This window comes from Chrysochloris asiatica, unplaced genomic scaffold (genome assembly GCF_000296735.1).
Source record: "Chrysochloris asiatica unplaced genomic scaffold, ChrAsi1.0 scaffold00313, whole genome shotgun sequence".
In the NCBI taxonomy this organism is placed as follows: domain Eukaryota; kingdom Metazoa; phylum Chordata; class Mammalia; order Afrosoricida; family Chrysochloridae; genus Chrysochloris; species Chrysochloris asiatica.
In genome coordinates, this window is record NW_006408831.1 from 2,094,199 (window position 1) to 2,115,697 (window position 21,499).

Sequence of the window (21,499 nt, forward strand, 5' to 3'; positions counted from 1 at the left end):
CCTCAGCACACAGCCCCTTTCCCTCTCTGGGTCTCAACTCCCCAGGCACTCCATCTCTTCACATCATCCTCTCTGTCTCCATCTCAGGCTTCACTGCTTCTCTGGGTGGGGTCCCGCTCTCTGCTCTTCTCCGCTGATGGTCCCAGGGCCCTCCACTCCTAGACTGAAAGGTTAGTCACTCCCCTCCTTGCTATAAAACATCCGCCCCTACATTTCCAGTCCTTACAATCAGTCCTGGTAACAATGATCACTATTGCATCACATGAGAGCCATCTGCCTTTCTTTTCATCAGCCTTTCCTAGACAGGCTGGGTACTATTCACTGGAGACTCTACTATCCTCCCCACCCTGTGGATCTAGGTTCCCTCTTGAAAGCTTGTAAGCCAGTCACTTCTTATCTTTGTATCCCTCCCCCCATTTTGGTGTTCAAGTTGCCCATCCCTTTCCACTCTTTGTGTGGAGGGGGTGGGAATAACTCTTGTAGCTGGGAATTGTTTCCTCTTTTGAGCTACTGCAGTTATAAGTGTAGGTCCAGTTCATCCAGTTATATCAGATGACATTTTTATTTCCCCCCTCTTCTTCCTTCCCCGGGTTGAATTCTGTTCATCCAGACATTGAAGCCAGGTCAGGTGGGTATCATCTGCAAGTGTGGGTGTTCTTGCGTCTGTCTGCCCTCTTTTTATCAGCTGGTCTCATCATTCTCCACTCTAGTCCTCTATGGCTGTGTCACTGACTCTGAGCCCATGAGTCCCCCGGTCCTGCCTCACTGCTGGGAGACCGAGTCTCCACCCGGGTTCACAGTAGTCTGTTGAACGATGTAGGGCTTAGCTCACCGCTTCATTGGTGTTCTTCGGTCACTTCTCTTTATGGATGACGTGCGTGGTCGCCCATCAGAGCATGTATTTCCCTTGCATCTTAGTCTTGGGAGAGGATTTGCGCTGAGAGGACCCGTCCACTTGCCTTGATGACTCCTGAGCTAGCAACCTACTTGTTCTTGTGGTAGCAGTCGGACTGCCCTTACTGTTCTGTGTTTTTCCTGTACGTCTTTCTTTCAAGAAGTGTTTTCTGTTTTTCTGGCTGCTCCAGGCTGGTCTGCTTGCCCTTTCGAGAGGAAAGTTTTCTGTCTCTGAAAGTCTGGATGTGGTTAGGCTTCGATCTGTATTCTTCTGTACTGTCGAGGCTCTTCAGGAAACCTCCTTCACTGGATACATTGTAGTCCCATTTTAGGTATTTCAATCAGTTATAGGCAGAAGATGGACTTACAAGCTTTCTATGGTGACATGTCTGGCTAATAATAGGAAATTTTTGATAGAAAGTGTCCTTAAAATCCTGAATTTTGTTGCAATATGGAACTACATTGCAATGAGGAATTTTGTCATTTAGAAATTCTGCAGCAACTTCAGGCTTAGGTCTTCCAACGTCTTTAGGTCTAAACAAAAACTGCCTGTTTAGATTGGAAACATTTATAATGTCTTTGACATGCATCTGTCTAAAACCAGACAATGCCAGATTGTTCAGGAGCTCACATCCTAAGCCACCATTTGCAATGACTAGAAATTTACAGGTATCTAACAAAAACTGAAGAGATTCAGTGCTCAATTCAAAATCAGGGTGTGTGTGTCAAGGGTCCAGATCACTTGTGGAACTTCTTTACATGGTTCCAGCGACCTTCCAGTCTCCAGTGTCCCCACATCCACCATCAACAGCCAGTTTCTCAACCAGCAGCTCCTCTCGTCTCCTTCTTTTCTTCTCTGGCTCCTTGCAATCCACCATATTGTTCTCCGTCTCTCTCCATCCCTTTCCATTTTAAACTTTCCTCTTCTGAGACTGTAAGAAAGAACTCTGCTTTTAGGGGCGTTTGGACATCCAGAACCTTATGAATGGATGGGGTAGAGAGTTGAGCACAAAGGATCACCTGCCTCCAGCTGAATTTGGGGAAAGAGCTGTTCAGATTTTAGAAAACTTGTTGGCCCTAGAGTACCAGTGGTCACATAGTTAAACCACACATACAGGTTGGTTAGAGGTGCCTAGAAAAATCTGGTTCTCTTCTAATCTTTCCTCTTCCTCCCAAACCCTTTCTTTCTCAGTCTGAATACAGACTCTCCACATTCACACTTGCTTCCTGCGTCACCATTTCTCCCTGAATTCGCTTCCTCATATCTGTGAGAGGACTCAGGCAAGCTGCCCACACCCCTGGTTCTTCTATCCTCAAACTAGATTTTATGTCTAGACCTCTTGTTATTGCTTAAAAGAAAGCTTGTATTTCTGTGGCTTCTCCTATAATGTTTCCTTAGCACGCATTCTGTCACCTGTCAATACACATGGATTAAAAGCCCTGCTGTGTCTGGCCAGCACTGCCCTAGGAAGTGAGAACACAGCAGTAAAGACAAAAAAAGTCCCTGCCTTCTTGGAGCTCACATTAGGTGGGGCAGACTGAAAGGAAACAAACACGGTACACAATAGTAGATAGATAGCCATGCCGTAGGAAAAGCTAAGCAGGATAAAAGGAGGCAGAGTACTGATGGGGGTTACTCTGAAGAGGTGGCATGTGGGCAGAAATCTGGAAGGACTAAGAGAGGGAGCCTGCCTACGGGGCTCTCTTCCTCAGAGCATCCCGGCAGAGGGAAGCACTAGTGGTTACGTCCTAAGGCTTATACCTCCTAGTACATTCAGACAGCCAAGGAGGGCATACATTAGAATACTTTAATGACTTATGTGTTTATTGATACCTAATTTGACTAGATTACAAGATTCTTCGCAATTTTGCTTCTTAAAAAGTAGCAGTCTTAATTCTTTAAAGAATAGGCAAACTTCAAAAAAAATGTTTTTATTGTGAATTGAGTGACGGTTTACATGGGAGAGCATCAGTTTTACCTTCATTCTATCATATTTCATTTCATTGCAATGATTTCAATCCCCTCCATGCATCATCATTCAACAGCATTTGCTTCCAATCCCTCTGGGTTTTTGTTTTTTTTTTTATGTACACAGAAGCACTCAGGGATATACAACCATTCAAACAATCAAAGGGTACACCCCACAAGCCTGCTTCCCTGACCATCAGCACAGAGGCCCTCTACTCCCTGTGTCCTGAGTCCCCAGCCACTCCATCTCTCTACATCATCATCTCTGCCTCCATCTCTGGCATCACTGCCTCTCTGGGTAGGGTCCTACACTCTGTTCTTCTCCCTTGATGGTCCCAGGGTCCTCCACTCCTGGACTGCAAGATCAACCACTCCCTTCCTTTTTTTACAAAAGGTATAAGAATAGGCAAATTTTTAAGGTTATAGCCTGTTATCAAAAGTAGGTGGTAGTTATGTGCCGAGGAGTCAGTTCCGACTCATAGCAACCCTGTACAGGGTTTCTGAAGATGTAAATCTTTATGGCAGCAGAAAGCCTTATCTTTCTCTCACGGAACAGCTGGTAGTTTTGAACTGCTGAACTTAAGATTTGTAGCCTGATTCGTAGCCACTACGCTACCAGCGTTAGGTGTGTAAAAACAATTTTCCTTTAAACAAAGAGATTCCAAAGTGAGTAGTAAAGACATTATTCTGCTTCATGGCAATGCTATGGTTTCCAAAAGGAGGATTAGTACAGTTTTAGCTCAACATAGTCAGTTGGCAGACACCAAACTATTTAGCCCTGTAAGATAAAGGAAAAGACAAGCACGTTGCCCTAAGAAGCTGATTCTAGGACCTTTTGTGAGGCAAGGAGATGTCTCTTTAGTGAGCAGCATGAAGAAGTCCACATGATAGGAATAGTTAACATACAGACATTTCTGGATTGGACATACAATGAAGAAGTTTGGGGAGCCAGCCAAAGCAGACCACATAAATAAAGGGTGTGCACTAAAGTATAAAACTTTAGTTTCATTGTTTAACTGGCCGGAGATGATAGGAATAAAGTGCTTTGGGAGGAAAGCACAGCTTACAAAGTGTGTATTCAAAGTGGAGCTACAGTTCCATAAATCCTGAAGTGCTGCAGTATTTTAACAAGGCTGCTTTCTCAGCACATGACACTGCTAATAAAGCAGAGCGTTTTATGGTCGAAGAGAGGCATAAGGGAGGGATGGAGTAACAAGCAAGTAATTTTAGAGCACGAGGTATTTGGGAGAGGGTTGACCCTGGGTCTGGTGCCCAAGAGGGCATTTGGGAGGGCTGATGATTAAAAGTGCAAGATGATCTATTCAGGGTGTAGGAAGAAAGCATTAGCAATTTTCATCTCTTTTTTTCAATCTAAAAATGTAAGCAGGAAATTAAGCTTTAATAGTCCTGGTGTGGGTTAAAGTGCTGGACTGCAAGGTCAGTTTGAACACAAGGTCGGCAGTTCAAGCTCACCTGCTGCTTCTCGGAAACCCTATACAGGGTCACTATGGGTTGGAACCGACTCAACAGCACTTAACAACAACAAGATTTATAAGTAGCCCTCACATTAATGAGGACCACATATTGGGCATAGTTCCAGAGGTTAACGAAGGGGGAAGTTAACACACCACTGGTGAAATATTCTCATTCTTTTGCCTTTAAAACATTCATGACAGATTACTGTAGGAGGTCATCTTTGTAGTTATTTTTAAAAAGACCGGACTTTAAATCATCTAAGTTTGCAAAACTCTGTAATGAAGCGGAGAGGCGGGGTTGATCTTGAGACTCTTGTATGACACAGATGTTTGTTGGTTCTCACGTAGCCAATAATTAAGAGTTGTGAAATGTGAACCTAAGTTTTTCTTTTACAAACAGCCCCAAATGTGCAGACTTTTCTAGTGGTGCAAATGTCTGTCAGTGTTTCTTCTTAGCAAAGACGTATGAAGAATCAATGCAACTGACTGTTTAGAAAGGGATCATGATAGAGGTTTCTGGATAATTGCAGTTAAATGTTGTCAAATCCATACTGACTCATAGTTACCCTGCATATGGTTTCCAAGGAGTGACTGGTGGGTTTGAATTGTCAACCTTGTGATTAGCAGTTCAAGTACAGTGGAAGACAATGTGGAGCAAAACTCAAAATTATAAAAAGACTGGACATACTGGTCTGACAGAGACTAGTAGCAGCACAGAGGCCAATGAAAGCCCTGAGACCATGGCCCTTGGACACTGTTCAGGCCTGAAACTGAACTCACCCGCATGGCTTAACTTCCAGTCAATAACCTCAGGGAGATAAATACTACTTACAACAATCAACTGTAAGAAATCAAAAGGTCAGCATGTAGATAGGAAAAACCTCAGAAGGCAGAAGTGGCTGGGAAAAAGGAAGCATGGGAATGGTAAACACAGGCAAGAAGTGGCAAGAGTGTTGTTACATTGTGAGGTATTACATTGCAATCAATGTCATGAAACAAATGCGTATGAATTGTTAAATGGAAAACCAACTTGCTTGTAAAATTTTACTCAAATTACAATAAAAAGTTTAAAACAAGTAAGAGGCAACTGGCAAAGCAGAGTGATCCAGGATGGCATGGGATCCACAGACCATCTCCAATAAGAATTCTTTGGAGGGAGAAGGAAAATATGACCTGGAATGGAGGACATCTGGTAGGACAAGGAGGGACTTAAACTGCTTGAAAGACTGACGTGTAAAGTAGAAGCAGAATTACTCTGCATTTCACATAAGGTAAAACTGGGACAACTGGGTAACGAAGGAGCTCTGGTAGTATAGTAGTTATAAGTCAGGCTGCTATCCTCAAGGTCAATAGTTCCAAACTACCAGCCATTTGGAAGCAGAAAGATGAGGCTTCTGGTCCTGTAAAGATTGATAGCCTCTGAAACCCTATGCAGGGGCACTATCACCATCATCACCACCATCACCGGGCAATTACAGAGTGAAATTTTACTTAAAAGAAGTTTCTAACAACTAAATTTATCCACTACAAAAGTGGTCACAGAGGAAAAAAGTAAAATAAATGCAGTCTGTTCTTTCAGAGTTAAAGGTGATACTTAAAATCAAGTAAGAAACAACTACTTTTTGTAAAATAGCCCTGTTAGAAAGAGAACATTTTGAGAAGGGGTATTTGGAAATTATTGGATCATTATAAGATATTTTTTTTCTGTCCAAAATAATATATCATTTATAAAAACCTCTTATATTGCCAGATAATTTTTTTCTAGCTCATTTAAAAGTTTCCCAAATTAGTACTTTTAGTGAGATTTAAGCTTATTTATTTAAACAACAAAACGGCAATACTTTTCAATTAGTTTGAAATTGCTGATGGACAAGAGAAGATGAAGCATTTGAGATAAATTTCAACAGAAACCCTCATGTAGATGTTGGTTGGGACTGAGAAAGAGGCATTGTGATACAGAAAGCTCAACCCACAGTGCACATCTCCCACTTGGGTTCATCACTGGAAGGTTTCTTTTTCAGTTGTGACTGTCATTAAAATCAGCCCCCAAATAAAATAAACCTAGAATTAGGCCCTCAAATTTCTGTTAATTAAAAAAAAAATGTTAAAGTAATAAAGCTATTTATTGCTTTTCTATACAATAAGTAAAATATTTTAAAACAGATTTCATTCATTCCACATTATTTTCTGTTTTAGGATAATACATACATACATATAATGTGTAAATAAAGAAATACACATATTTTGGAAGATGTGCTCAAATTGGAAGTCAGTGCATGGACAAGAGATCTGGGTCCACTGAGATATAGGGCAGCTTGAGGTCAGTTGTTGGATTTCTTGAGGGAATAGAGGCTCCCTAAAGAAGGGGAAGGGTTCCTTAAGAGACAGGGAGAGCATCACTAGTTTTAGCATCCATTGATGGCTTTCTAACTCCATCATTCCTCTCATATTTATTAATGGTCAATCTATTGTAAGGAAAAACTTTGTTGTTTTTTTTGTCATTTAAATAAATAAGCTTAAATCTCACTAAAATTACTAATTTGGGAAACTTTTAAATGAGCTAGAAAACTTGTACCCTAATTCATCATTTATATCAACAACAAAAATATTCTTATTTTATTCAATTATATTTCTTAATGATTATTTGTGCCCCTGTTATATCTTTCTTCTTTTACCTTCTCCACCATCTATAATAATTTTCTTTTTCCAAATCAAAGGCAAGTCCCTTTCCTCTTAAGGACTTCTATGACCCTTTGAGAATGTTTCTCTTTTCCTAGTTCCCCTTCTTATGTGTTTCACCATATGGTCTGGCAAATAATTGCATACTCCTAACTCAGGTGTTTTATAAATAAAGTATTCATGACCTCAATCAGACTATAAGGTTCTGAAGGACAAGGACACTATTTTCTCCTTTGCCAATCTCCTCATTGCATATATTGTTGTTGAAGTCACAGACGAGCAATGCATGTGCCTTCCTGACATCCAGTGCCACAAGGCTGGCACGTCAATTAGCAACTAATACCATGCCAGACATTACACTTAAATCACTTATAATGAAAGCATGGAGTGGTAGACTCCAATTTAAAAGCACTGATTAAAAGATAAAAGTCAATGCTGGAAAGCAATATGGCGCTTCCTCAGAAAATTGGAAATAGAAATACCTTATGATCCAGAAATTCCTCTACTTGGTATTTACCCACAAGAAATACGAGCCATAACACGAGTAGATATATGCACACCAATGTTCATAGCAGCACTATTTACAATAGCAAAAAGATGGTGACAGCCAAAGTGCCCATCGACTGAAGAAGAATGGATAGAAAAACTGTGGTACATACATATGCACAGTGGAATATTATGCTACCTTGAAGAATAACAAGGAAGCTGCAAGCCACTGCATAACATGGATGAAACTTGAGGACATTATGTTGAGTGAAATTAGTCAGTCACAAAAGGAGAAATACTGCATAGGACCACTACTGTAAAAGACTAAGAAAAAGAACCCGTACTAAAGGCGGGGGGGTTGGATTCTTTGCTAGTTGCTGGGATGTGGGCGGTAGGGTGAGGGGAAGTAGCGGAAGGTCGAGCACAGTGCAGGGAATAGACACAGGATAGTTTGGGTGCTGGGAGGGGGTCAATATACAAGAAGGAGGAGGGGAATGGAAGAACAAAGCAGATGGGAGAACAATTAGGCAGGTTTGGATGGGCTAAGTGGGATAGAGGTAAAGAAGGATGTATGCACAACGCTCTGGGATACAGAGATTGAGAGATGGTTGGAATGGGCAAATGGGGGGAAATAATGTTAAGATGCTTGGCTGTCTTTCGAATCTTGGTTTCCCTTGCAAACCATTATAAAATAGACACTGGAGGGGGAGGAACAAAATAACCAGAAATATCACGATAGAAAGCTTGTAAGTCCATCTTCTGCCTATAACTGATTGGAATAGCTAAAAATGGGGCTACAATGTGCCCAGTGAAGGAGGCCACCTGCGGAGTCCCTGCATTACATAAGACTATAGGTGGCATCCTGAACAGAATCCAGAATCTTCAGAGGTGGGAAATTTCCACTTGAAAGGACAGGCAGACCAGCCTAGAGCAGCTAGAAGAACAGAAGATACTTCTTGAAAGAAAGAACAGGAAAAATACAAAATAATATAGGCAGACCAACTGATTACTACAAGAACAAGCAAGTTTCTCACCCAGGAGACATCAAGGCAAGTGGTTGGGTCCCCTCAGAGCAAACTCCCTTCCAAGACTAAGACTCAATGGGAATACACGCTCTGATTGGTGACCATGTTCATCACCGATAAGGGGAAATGAGGGGAAAATAGCAATGCAGCTGTGAGCTAAGCCCTACAACGCTCAATAGACTACTGTGAACCCAGGTGGAGACCTGGTTGGCCAGGAGTATGGCAAGACCTGGGGATTCTTGCACCCAGAGTCAGTGACATAGCCACAGAGGACTAGAGTGGAGAGTGAAGCATCCAGCTGATAAGAAGAGAGGGCATATCACCCACACTTGCAGATAAAAACCCCTTGACCTGGCTTCAATGACTGGATGATCAGAGCTCAACTAGAAGAGAAAGAAGAGGAAAAAAAGAGTAATCTGATACAGTTTGATGAACTTTACCTACATCTATGGATGCAGTAGCTCAAAAGAGGGAACAAGTCTTTACAGCAAGGATCATTCCCACCCCCCTCCATACACAGAATAGACAGGGATGGGCAACTTGGACATTGGCTACCCAAAATGGGGGTGCTTCAAAGGCAAGAAGTGACTGGCTTACAAGCTTTCAAGTGGGAACCTAGATCCAGAGGGTGTGGAGGAAGGTAGAATCTCCACTGAGTAGTATCCAGTCTGTCTAGGTGGGACTGATGAAAGGAAATGCGGATAGGTCTCCTGTGATACAATAGTGAATACTTGTTATCAGGACTGATTGTGAGGATTGGAAATGTAAAGGTAGATGTTTTGTAGCAAAAGGAGGGGAGTGGTTGACTTTGCAGTCTAGGAGCGGAGGTCCCTGGGACCATCAATGGAGAAGAGCAGAGAGCGGGACCCTACCCAGAGAAGCAGTGATGCTAGAGATGGAGGCAGAGATGATGATGTGGGAGAGATGGAGCAGCTGGGGACTTTAGACCCAGAAAGGGAGAAGAGCTGTGTGCTGACGACCAGGGGGCAGGCTTGCAGGGTATACCCTGTTGTTGGTTGATGATGCATGGAGGGGATTGTAACCATGGCAATGAAACAATATACAATAAGATGAATGTAAAACTAATGTTCTCCCATGTAAACTATCACATAATTCACAATAAAACATTTAAAAAAAAAATCAGACAGATCCGTATTTAGAGACAACCTACAAAACACCTGACCTACAAAACATCTTCAGAAGTATCAAGGTGACAATAACCAGGGAGAGACTCTGCAGGAGGAGATGAAAGAGCCATGACAACTAGATATCATGTGGGATTCTGGGTATCAGTGGAAATCCTCGGGGAAATATATTTTATTGTTGTTGTCAAGTGCCATGGAGTCGGTTCCGACTCATAGCAACCCTACAAAGGGTTTCCGAGGCTGTAAATCTTTATGGGAGCAGAAAGTCTCATCTTTCTCCTGCGGAACCACTGGTAGGTTCGAACTGCTGACCTTGTGGTTCACAGCCAGATTTGTAACCACTACGCTACCAGAGCTCCTTGGGGGAAATATATATACAGTCTTTAATTTAGTCAACACTGCTGCACAAATGTTAATTTCCTAGGTTTGACAAATGTCTTATAGTTAATGGAATCAAGGTAAAGGATCTATGGAAATTCTGTGCAATTTTCAACTCCCTTTGAAGCGCTTCTGTAAATCAAGAATCAAAAAATATTCCAAAACAAAAAGCCAAAAAACAAAACTAAAGAACAAAAAAAAGCCAATGATAAAAAGAGAAGGTACAAACAAATAAATAATATGTTGTTTATGCCCTACTAAGAATCTTGAGCCAAGAACTTACATCTGGCAGTCTAGCTTGAGAAAAGTAGATAGTATGAGTTGCTCAGTAGAAATAGGTGTGCATTTTAATAGAGAGACCAACTTTTCATTGATGATGAATTTCTAAACCAATTTGTTTCCTAACTACATTACATTAGATTTAATGTCATGAATAACTGACTTATAAAAAGGAATCTATGGAGAAAAAAAAAAGAATCTATGACTCTTTTGGATGAAAGATAATTCTGTGAAAATGGTTTTCTTGGGTAGGGCAAAAAGATTTGATACACTGTCGGTAAAAGAGGGTCTTCAAAAAGTTTATGGAAACACGAAATTGAAAGATAATGGATGTTTTTCATGAATGTTTTGAAGCCTCCTCATATAATAGAGCTTTTTTTTTTTTTTCTTTTTCAATTTATTTATTTATTTTTAACTTTTTATTGTGAATTGAGTGAAGCTTTACAGAACAGATCATCAGTTTTACATTGAACAAATCATATACTTTACTTCATTATATGTTTGCAGTCCCCTCTATGTACCAACAGTTAACAACATTTACCTTGAGTCACTTAACTATGTACATTCCTCCTGTGTCTCCCACCACCCTCATCCTTCTTCTTCTAACCTCCCTCTTGCTGTATATTGTCTACACTGTCACACATTCACCCATATCAACATGTATCTGCCCTCTAGCCCATGAATAATTTTGCTCCCCCACCTCCCATAACCATCATAGGTTATTTCTTTCTTTCTTTTTTGAACAATTATATAATTCACAGTTTCAAAGTAACAGTGGCACATCCCCTCCCCTCCTCCCATCTCAAACCTTTCACTGGGACTGAGGCAGGGAGTTTTGAATATGCTTCCATAATTCTTATTTTGCTTGGATATTGGGGCTTCTCCCAGGTAGTAACTCACCCATATGATAGAGCTTTTTGATGATCTGGTTTAACCCTGAAACAGGTGAGAGGAACTTGAGATGTGAACAGAACACAGGCCAGTGATCATGAATATCAGTTTGCTCAACTGACAGGAGATACAAGGACAGCAAATTTGGAGTAACTAGCAAATACTTGGCCAACTGATTGGAAGAGATCCATATTTGTGCCCATTTCAAATAGAGGTGACCTACCGAGATGTGGAAATCATGGAACAATATCATTACTATCACATGAAAGCAAAATTTTGCTGAAGATAATTAAAAAACAGCAGCAACAGTGCATTGACAGGGAACTGACATATGTTCAAGCTTGATTCAGATAAGGATGTGGAATGAGGGATACCATTGATGGTGTCAGATGGATCTTAGCTGAAAGCAGAGAATACCAGAAAGATGTTTACCTGTGCTTTATTGACTACACAGAATCTTGCGATTGTATAGATCATGACAAGCTATGGACAACATTGTGGAGAATGAGTATTCTGGAACATTTAATTGTGCTCATTAGGAACCTGTACGTAGCCCAAGAGGCAGTTGTTTGAACAGAACAAAGAACCACTGAATGGTTTAAAATCAGGAAAGCTACGTGCCAGGGTTGTATTCTTTTGCCATAGTTACTCAATCTGTATGCTGAGCAAATACCATGAGAAGCTGGATTATATGAAGAAGAACGTGGCATCAGAGTTGGAGAAAGACTCATTAACAACATGTGATATGCAGATGATACAACCTTGCTTGCTGAAAGCAGAGAGAACTTAAAATGCTTATTGCTAAAGATGTAAAGAAAACAAAAATTCTCACTACTGGACAAATAAATAACATCAAGATAAATGGAGAAAAGATGAAGTTGTCAAAGACTTCATCTTGCTCAGATCAACCATCATCACTCATGGAAGCAGCAATCAAAATATTAAATGATGTATTGCAATAGGCAAATCTGCTGCACAAGACTTCTTTAAAGTGCTCATTCAAGCCATGGTATTTTCACATCATATGCATGTGAAAGTTGGACAGTGAATAAGGAAGACAGTAGAAGCATTGATGCATATAAGTTATGATGTCGGAGGAAAATATTAAAAGTAAAAGTGGCTGCCATAGGAACAAACAAATCTGTGTTGGAAGAAATACAGCTAGAATGCTCCTTGGAAGCCCGGATGGCCAGTCTTTGTCTCTCATACTTCTCAGACACATTATCAGGAGTGATCAGTTCCTGGAGAAAGATATCGCGCTTGGTGAAATGGAGGGTCAGGAAAAAAGAGGAAGACCCCAATGAGATGGATTGGCACAGTTGCGGCAGCAGTGAGCTCAAGTGTAATAACAATTGTGAGGTTGGTGCAGGACTGGGCAGTGTTTCATTCTGTTGTGCATAATGTCACTATGAGTTGGTACCAACTCAACAGAACCTAAGAGCAACAACAACAGCAAACAAATATCTGAAGTTCAGGAAGTCTCTCTGTTGAACCAGAAAAGTTAATATTTATGCTAACTTCAAGCACATAAAAGGAGAAGGGATGGTTGACCATGTACGACTACAAGATCCATGCTTGACTACCAGTTCCATCTTAATGGAAGCCCATCTCCACTCCTAGTGTGGTGCTGTAGGATAAACAAGGCCGGTTTGAACTGCAAGGTCGGTGCTTCAAGCTCACTAACCTCTCCTTGGAAACCCTCAACAGGGTCGCTATGAGTTGGAACCGACTCAACAGCACTTAACAACAACAACAAAACTTCCATTTTCACATGAAACAGTACTACAAGAGGACCTATCATCTGTTCAGGAATTTTTCTCAGAAAATAGCTGTGCTTTGTGCAAATGTTTACACTTGAACTCAGTAGAAGCCCCATGGTTCAGGTCTATAAAGGATACATTAGTGAACATCAATGGAGTGCTTTTGAGTTCAGGAAATCCAAATGCCCACCACCACCATTGAAGAACCTTAACAGATATTGTTTTGGACAGATTGTGTTTTGATGAGCTTTCCCAGGTATATTAACTGAAATGACACTCCAGAAATTAATCGAGAGAACCTAATTCATGTAATTGCTTAGAATTCTTTATCTGAACACTGCACTGTGTCAGTCAGAGCCCATGAAAGAGGGTTTGGCATAGCTAATATTTAGACCTTTTCTCCTGATAGTAATTAATCAGTAATTATCCAACAAAAACTTGAGAAGTGTCAGCTATGTGCTCATTAACAGGTTACATGTCAACAAAAATTTGTTCAGCAATTTGATTCAATAGTCTCTAATTACCTGGAAATTTCTGATTCTTGAATTTTAAAATTTCTGCAAGGGAAACAGGAGGGCTGCTCCCTTCAAGGGAATGGTGGGGAGTGGGTCCAGGAAAACCCTTTACCAGTCCATAGTCTGTATGCTTAAGGGGACATGCACATGGCTTGTTGGTTTGAATTCATTTTTTATGCCGTCTCACCATATTCTCCCTAGTAGCCTATTTTCCCAAACCTTCCACCTAAATGTTCCCGTTTCAGAACTTTCCAAACAACCCTTTTCCTATTTACTTGGCTGGCTCTCACTTAACATATATGGAATCAACTTGGTTCTTAGAGCTCTGTCCTGAGCCTTATGTTCTAGTGTGTTTAAACTGATGATGTGTTCTCATTCCAAAGTTCTGGGGGGATACATCCAATTTCTTGTCATCAATAAATTACTGCTTAACAGATAAACTATGAAACATTTGAGAATTTTTTTTTTTCTTCAGCATTTTCTTTTCCTCTCAAGGCAGGTTTGACAACGTACTTCCATCCTGGAATAAACTTGAAGAAGATACATTATGACAGCATCAAGCTTTATGAAAAACTGGAAGAAGAAACGGGACAGGTAAATGAGTTTAACTTGAAATTGCCTGTTAAATCAATCTCCCAGAAATATGTAAGATTTCTAAAAGATTTAGACTTATATATAGCTGCACATAGTGACAACAATAGTATGCAAAATGTTTAATGTGTTAGAGAAATCTGATGAGAGTTTAATGTAAGGACCTTTAGAATTTGCTTTTAAGTCAATTACATGTCTTAAAGTGTATTGTCCATGCAATTAACTGTTCTGCCTGATTCTTTCAAATGAAGAAAAGAATTTTACAAGTCTTTCAAAAAAATCTTTAGGCAGGTACTATATCTGAACAATGAAAGTGTAGGAGATCTGACAAGGAATGGTGCGTGCCTCGTTGTCACACAGCTTTGAAAAAGTACTTCACTTCAAATCCCTCACTTTAATTTTTACTCTTTTGCATACTCACTGGTGCTCTCAAAATAAAATGGCAGACTTCCCTAGGCTGAGACTGAAGTCGACTTAAATTGCCATGCTCTTCTCCTTATTTAAATCCATCAAACCCACCATCTACAGGATAAAGGCCAATGGATTAGCCTGACCATGGGAAGACCTCTGCCAGTCGACCCCTGCCTGCCTTTGCAACTCCACAACTGCCACAAGAATGTTTACTTCAGTTCACACTTCATTTCATCATTAGCACCGTTTTGATTTTTTGTAATTGCCTCCTTCAATCCCTTACCTTTTTATCAGATAACTTTCTGTCTGTATGTGCGTGCTCACCCTGTGTTAATGTAATTGTTTTTAGTTCTCTGTCTTCACCTATTGACTATAAGTAAACCCATGCAGGTAGGGTCTTCTTTTCTCCTACTCACTCCTATGTTCCTGGGACTCAGAATAGCGCCTGGCACAATAAAACACACTTAGTGAATAGTTACAGAATGAATGTCTTTTCATAAGTTGCATGCATCTTATATGGCTATCACTGTCTCTACGTAGCCAATCTCTTTGCTTGTACACCTGCATTTTCCTTGCACCAAAAAAGAATGAGTTATGTGTGAGTGCCACATAATGTTTTATCTATGTGTTTTCATTGAAATTATTGTCACAGGTGGTGGGATTCCATCAGCCAGGTAGTATCCGAATTGCTACAACTCCTGTAAGGGTAGATGAATTTAAATATCAAATGACTCGGACTGGTTGGCATGTAACAGAACAGTACATTATTGAACCAGAGAAAATCCAAGAGATGTTCCCTTTACTCAACATGAACAAGGTATTTATCGTAAGAGAATTCTTGCAAGTTATTGACCTAAATTAAAGTTATAAAAAGTTATTTTTAAATGTTAATTAAAATCAGAGGTGGCATTATGTGAACCTTTTAGATGGCAACATGGAGTGAATAGTGCTGGACTATGGGTAAACTAGAAGATGGGCTAATCCCTGGATGGTATAGTCCCTGGATGGTTTAGTCCCTGGATGGTTTAGTCCCTGGATGGTTTAGTCCCTGGATGGTATAGTCCCTGGATGGTTTAGTCCCTGGATGGTATAGTCCCTGGATGGTATGTGCTTGCTGCTAACTGAAAGGTTGGTGGTTTTGCGTCCAACCAGAGGCATTTGGAAGAAAGCCATGTGATCTTCTGAAAAACCAGCCACTGAAAACCCTCTGAACATACAGGACGTTATGCTGAGTAAAATAAGTCAATTACAAAAGGACAAATATTGTATAAGAACTCTATTATAATAAGTCAAGAAAAGGTTTTCACATAAAAAGAAATATCCTTGATGGTTATCAGTAGTGCAGGGAAAAGGAGGGTAAATCACTAACTACAGGGTTGTTGTTGTTGTTGTGTGCTGTCCTGTAGAGGGCTTCTGAGGAGCGGCTGGTGACTTTGAATTGCCAATCTTGTGGTTCAGACCAACTTTGTGGTGTAGTACTTTAGCCCACAATGCCATAGACATGTATTAACTTGGGTGAAGGGGAAGGACGTATACAATAAGGGGGAAGTCAGCACAAAATTATGGAAGCAAAGGAAGATGAGTACAACAGAGGTTATAGCTGTTAAGTGCTGTCAAGTTAGTTTCTACTCACAGTGACCCTGTATAGGGTTTCTGAGGAATGCCTGGTGAGCTTGACCTTGCCATTCAAACCGACCTTGCATACTAGGATTAGTATATACACAATCTTACAATAACAGTAATAACAATGATCTATGAACAGATACATTAGATAGATACCAAGCTGATCAGATGTGGGGAGAAGAATGGGACTATATTGACAGAGGATATTTCTACACATGTACTTGTATTTACCTATGCTACAAATATATCCTTGAGTATAGTAAAGGATACAGAAGGCAACGTTATGAAAACTTAGCCATAAGCAAACACCTTGAGGGAGTGAGTCACTGGATCTGGGGACTCAGGACCATAGAGTCTTGGGGAACACCAAGGTCCATTGGCATAACATAGTCTACAAAGACAATGCTCTAAATCCCAGTTTGGTGAGTAGTAACTGGGGTCTGAAACACTTGTGAGCAGTCTTGTAAGGTACAACTAACTATTGGCCTCTCACCATTTGGTAAAGAGAAGAGTGAAGAAAATCAAAGACACATGGAAACAGTTAGTCCAATGGAGTAATGAATGGAACATTCTGACCTCAGCTTCACCAACCCTGAGACCAGAGGAACTAGATAATACCATAACCAACTGCTCTGAAAGGAATTGCATTAGAAGGTCTTGGATGTTGTTGTTGTTGTATGCCATTGAGTTGGTTCTGACTCATAGCGACCCTGTATAGGGTTTCTGAGAACTGCTGGTGAGCTTGAACTGCTGACTTTGTGGTTAACAGTCCAGTGCTTTTTTTAAATCACCAGTGGGGAAAAATATGGAACAAAACTTAAAATAATAAAAGACCACAATTACTGGTCAGATAGAGACTGTGGAACTTCCAAGATTATGACCCTTAGTCACCCTTCAGTCCTGGAACTGAACTCACCCTATGGCTCAAATTTTAACCAAACAATAGATAGTTAAGGTGAACAATAGCACTAGGGGGGTGTGCTTTTCTTAGATCAATCAATCATTTAAGATCAAAAAGGTAAAAATGCAAAAATCCTCAACAAAATTCTAGCAAACTGAATCCACCCACATATAAAAGGGACTATACTAATGACATCAGACTGCAAAGTCATTTGAACTGCAAGGTCGGTGGTTCAAGCTCACCAGCTGCTTCTTGGAAACCCTATACAGGGTCGCTGTGGCTCAGAATCGACTCAACGGCACTTGACAACAACAACAAATACTAATGACCAAAGGAGCTCTGGTAGCATAGTGATTACGATTCGGACTACTAACCTCAAGGTCAGCTGTTCAAAACTACCAACCATTCTGCAGGAGAAAGATGAGGATTTCTGCTCCTGTAAAGATTTACAGCCTCGGAAACCCTGTGCAGGGTTGTTACGAGTCAGAAGAGACTCCACGGCACACCACTACCACCACAAGACCAAGAGGGATTTATCCTAGAAATTCAAGATTAGCTAAATATCTGAAAAATTGTCAAATAAAATTAATAGCATAAAAGACAAAAGATTATCTCAATAGACACAGTAACAAAATTTGACAATAGTTCCTTGCATGTTTATGGTACTCAATAGATTTTTGTTGAATAAATGATATCTAATTTTAATACTTTCATAATGTTCTATCTTTTAAGTAATTTGGTTCAAGTTTCAATCTTCTTTATAAGCCCCATGGTACCCAACCGGAAGTGGCTGAAGCAAGTATATATTTTCCTGACAGCAGGCACATATTTATCATGTGAATTTATTAACAATATTAAACAATTAAATGTAAATGATGATAATAATGTAAATACTATGCTGTTTCAGAATTAGATTTGTCTTTAAGTGTGAGACACTAAAGTAAGTCTACTTAAATAAGATAGAAGTTTATTTCTTTTTCACTGAGCCAATCCAAAACTTGAATGGTAGCTCTTTTCCACAAAGATTTCCGAGACCTAGCAGCTTTCCAGATCACTGATCTGTCATTTCTAGAGTGTGATGTTTATATTTTTTTCAAAGATGGCAGCTACAGCATCAGCCAGTCATCTTATCTTCATTCCAGGCAGCAGGATGGAGGAAAGGACAAAGAAGAAGAGTCACAGGGCATATGCCAGCTGTCCTTTTAAAATGGTTCCTGGAAGCTGCTACACAATACCTTCCTTTACATCCCATTGACCAGAATTTAGTAATAGTCTAAGCTCATAGCTGGAACTAATAGCTGCCAGAGAAACTGAACAATATGCTCTGGGCTCCCTTCTCAGTGGCTGTCGTTTCTAAATCAACATCAGGATTCCATAGCTATGGGAGGGAGGGAGAATGAATGTTGGAGACAAACGCAAGCCTTTCTCCTTAATGCTCTGTGTGAGTCCTGCCCTACGCCTGAGTTTTGATACACAAACTAGAATTACAGAGCAGTTTGATGCCAAGTGATAGATTATATTGTAAAAGTTTTCATAAACATTTCTGGCAGGATATGTTTACATTGATCAGTAAGTATAGATTGATTCAAATATTGACTCTTTCGTGATTCATTTAGATTTTAGCTGGATTATATAATCCTGGAGATGGTCACATTGATCCGTATTCTCTAACTATGGCCCTGGCTGCTGGGGCTAGGAAATACGGCGCCCTTTTAAAATATCCAGCACCAGTAACTTCTTTGAAACCCAGGTCAGATGGAACGTGGGAAATTGAAACACCAGAGGGATCTATGAGAGCAAATAGAATTGTGAATGCTGCAGGTAAGCATCATACCTACTTTTGTTTTTAGTGTTGTTGGTCGTTGTTTTTTTTTAACTGGCAAAGATACCCATAAAGTAATGTTCCATACTATACGTATTGTTATGAAATATTGTGATAGTCCCAAGTAAAAGATTTTAGCTATTTCTAAATTACAAAGTTTTCCCTCACCACCACCTCTGTCACTTTGCTCTTGGTGAATGAGATACCCCTCTGCTCTGGATTTTCTAGACATAGAAAGTTGGTACTTTACTTTCTTCTTTTTCTTCTGCTCCAGATTGTGTTTTACCAAATTATGCTTCCCCCCACTCCCTTCCTATGCCTACTCCTTCTTTATACTAATGACCAAATTTCAGTGTGCAGAACCATGAGCAGTATCTATGGCCTTAGTTTACTTTTTAGTGAAGACTTGATTATTTGCCTTCTCTTATTCTCATTCAGTTCTGATTACATTTGCCTCAAGTCAAAAGTCCTGCTGTAGCGCCATAGGATAAGCACTCAACTGACCTTAAGGCCAGTTTGAACTGCATGGTCGGCAATTCAAACTTGGCAGCCACTCCTCAGAAGCCCTATACAGGGTCACTATGAGTTGGAACTGACTCGATGGCATTTAACAACAACAAGTCAAAAGACTTAACCATTTTCCTTTCAGAACATTTTCTACTATGGAATCCTGGTGTGTCACTGTAGGATGAACAGCGCCTTATGCTAACCGTAAGGTTGGCAATTCAAACCCACCAGCTGCTCCTGTTGTTGTTGTTGTTAGGTGCCATTGAGTCAGCACCGACTCATCGCAACCCTGTGCACAGCAGAACAAAACACTCTCCGATCCTGGGCCAACTTCACTACTTTTGCCACGCTTGAGTCCATTGATGCTGCCACTTGGCCAATCCATATCATTGGTGTCTTCCTCTTTTTCTCTGACCCTCCACCTTACCAAACAAAATACCCTTCTCCAGCAACTGGTCCCTCCTGACAATATGTCCGAAGTATGAGAGATGAAGTTTGGCCGTAGGAAACCCTATATAGGATTACGATTAGTCAGAACTGACTTGATGGTACTTAACAACAGCAATACATACAAAAATACATTCTAGTAAAAATTATTCTATAATCTAACTGGCTAATAGTTATTATTGTTCCATAGTTCATTTAAAAGTTAAAGTAAACATAAGGCTGTAATTGATTTTCTTGTATAATTTTTGATTCATTATTTAAATTATAAAATGAAAACAAGCTTTATTATTTATCAGGTAGAATTATTTATGAAGGGGAAGTGCCAGAAACATGTATCCCTTATGGTTCTAAATCATAACTTTTGATTGATGTTATTTTGTTTACAAAACACTTTTAGTGTCCCCCAAAAGTCATGTTTTAATATTTAGCAGTCTAAATCAGTGTTTCTGATTATCTGGAACCCAAACCCCCCTTTGAAAAGCATAAAAATCTCACGCCTTCTTTAATATTTCAAATTTTAAAAATGTAAATGAATTGTCTAAAGCATAAAAGCAATGGCATCAAACATTGTTTTGTTTTTAACCTTACTTGTACCCCCGTCTCTATCTGCTACCCCCTTCCTCACTGTCCTAATTCTTCTAGAAGGTCAAAGACAAGGAAATTATTCATAATTTTTCTCAAGTAGCAAGGATTCCATAAAATCTTGTAACAATTTTTATGAAACCAGTCCCTATGAAACTCTTTGACTGTTTTTATAGTGATATAAAATATTAAAGAAATATACAATGACTCCCATTTTCAGCACCTGTAGCAAACAGTGCTAATTGATGACAACACTCATTTCAGATGGGCTTCCATAAAGTAGCCACCATTTTACTCAGTACCATGGTTCCGTCAACCACTCATTCCCAGCTGATATTTTGAGATATAGAAGATCTTAATTGAACTCATTTATCCATTGTTTTCCTAAAATGAATAAACTTTGGTTTACATAATTAATTGCCACTATAATATATACTTTAATAAACCACAAACTGTGGGGAATTAAGAAATCTCTGGAGACCAACAGCCATAATCTCCAAAGATCTCTGACCTAGATAGTTCCAGGACATGGTTACTACTAGATGAAGTTTTCTAAGCAGCTGTGAAATTGAGTGAGATTGGGTGGAGCAGCATTCTGGGTCTGGTCTGGGAAAATGAATCCCTGAAACTAGGTAGACAGTGTGGATCTGTGTGGGGTGCTATTACTTCCCTCTGTTCTTTGACCCTGATGCCTTCTTCCCAGCCACATGGACTCCACATCATGGGTTCCTGGTCACTCCAGGCAGCACCTTGCTTGAAGTTACGTGAAGAACACAACCCTTCACACAAAAGACACAACTGTCTCAATATTTGATCTCATTCACATCAGATTTCTAACCTATAATCAACTGTTTTTACTTCTCCATTTCATCACTTCCACTGGGCAAAATTCTCTAGAAAAATTTAACTGATTGTATGTACGTGTGTGTGTTTAATTATTTTCAAGTCTTTTTTTTAAAAAAATTTATTGTGAATTGATAGTTTACATGGGAGAACATTGGTTTAACACTCATCATTGCATTGCAATGATTACAATCTCCTCTGTGCATCATCATTCAACAATATTTGCTTCTATTCCCTGTTGTTGTTGTTTTGGGGTGGTGGAGTGATGTACACAAA

The 21,499-nt window shown here is 39.9% G+C and overlaps 1 protein-coding gene and 1 pseudogene across 1 annotated transcript in view; one reads left to right on the forward strand and one right to left on the reverse strand.

The window, feature by feature from the left end:
* Positions 1–1,772, reverse strand: part of LOC102820740 — a 5,963-nt pseudogene extending 4,191 nt beyond the window's left edge.
* DMGDH (dimethylglycine dehydrogenase) overlaps positions 1–21,499 on the forward strand; it is a 114,303-nt gene that overhangs the window by 14,921 nt on the left and 77,883 nt on the right. The window contains exons 3-5 of the mRNA XM_006875190.1: positions 13,992–14,090; positions 15,151–15,315; positions 18,639–18,843. Of these exons, the coding sequence (XP_006875252.1) occupies positions 13,992–14,090; positions 15,151–15,315; positions 18,639–18,843 (469 nt within the window). The remainder of the gene's footprint in view (positions 1–13,991; positions 14,091–15,150; positions 15,316–18,638; positions 18,844–21,499) is intronic.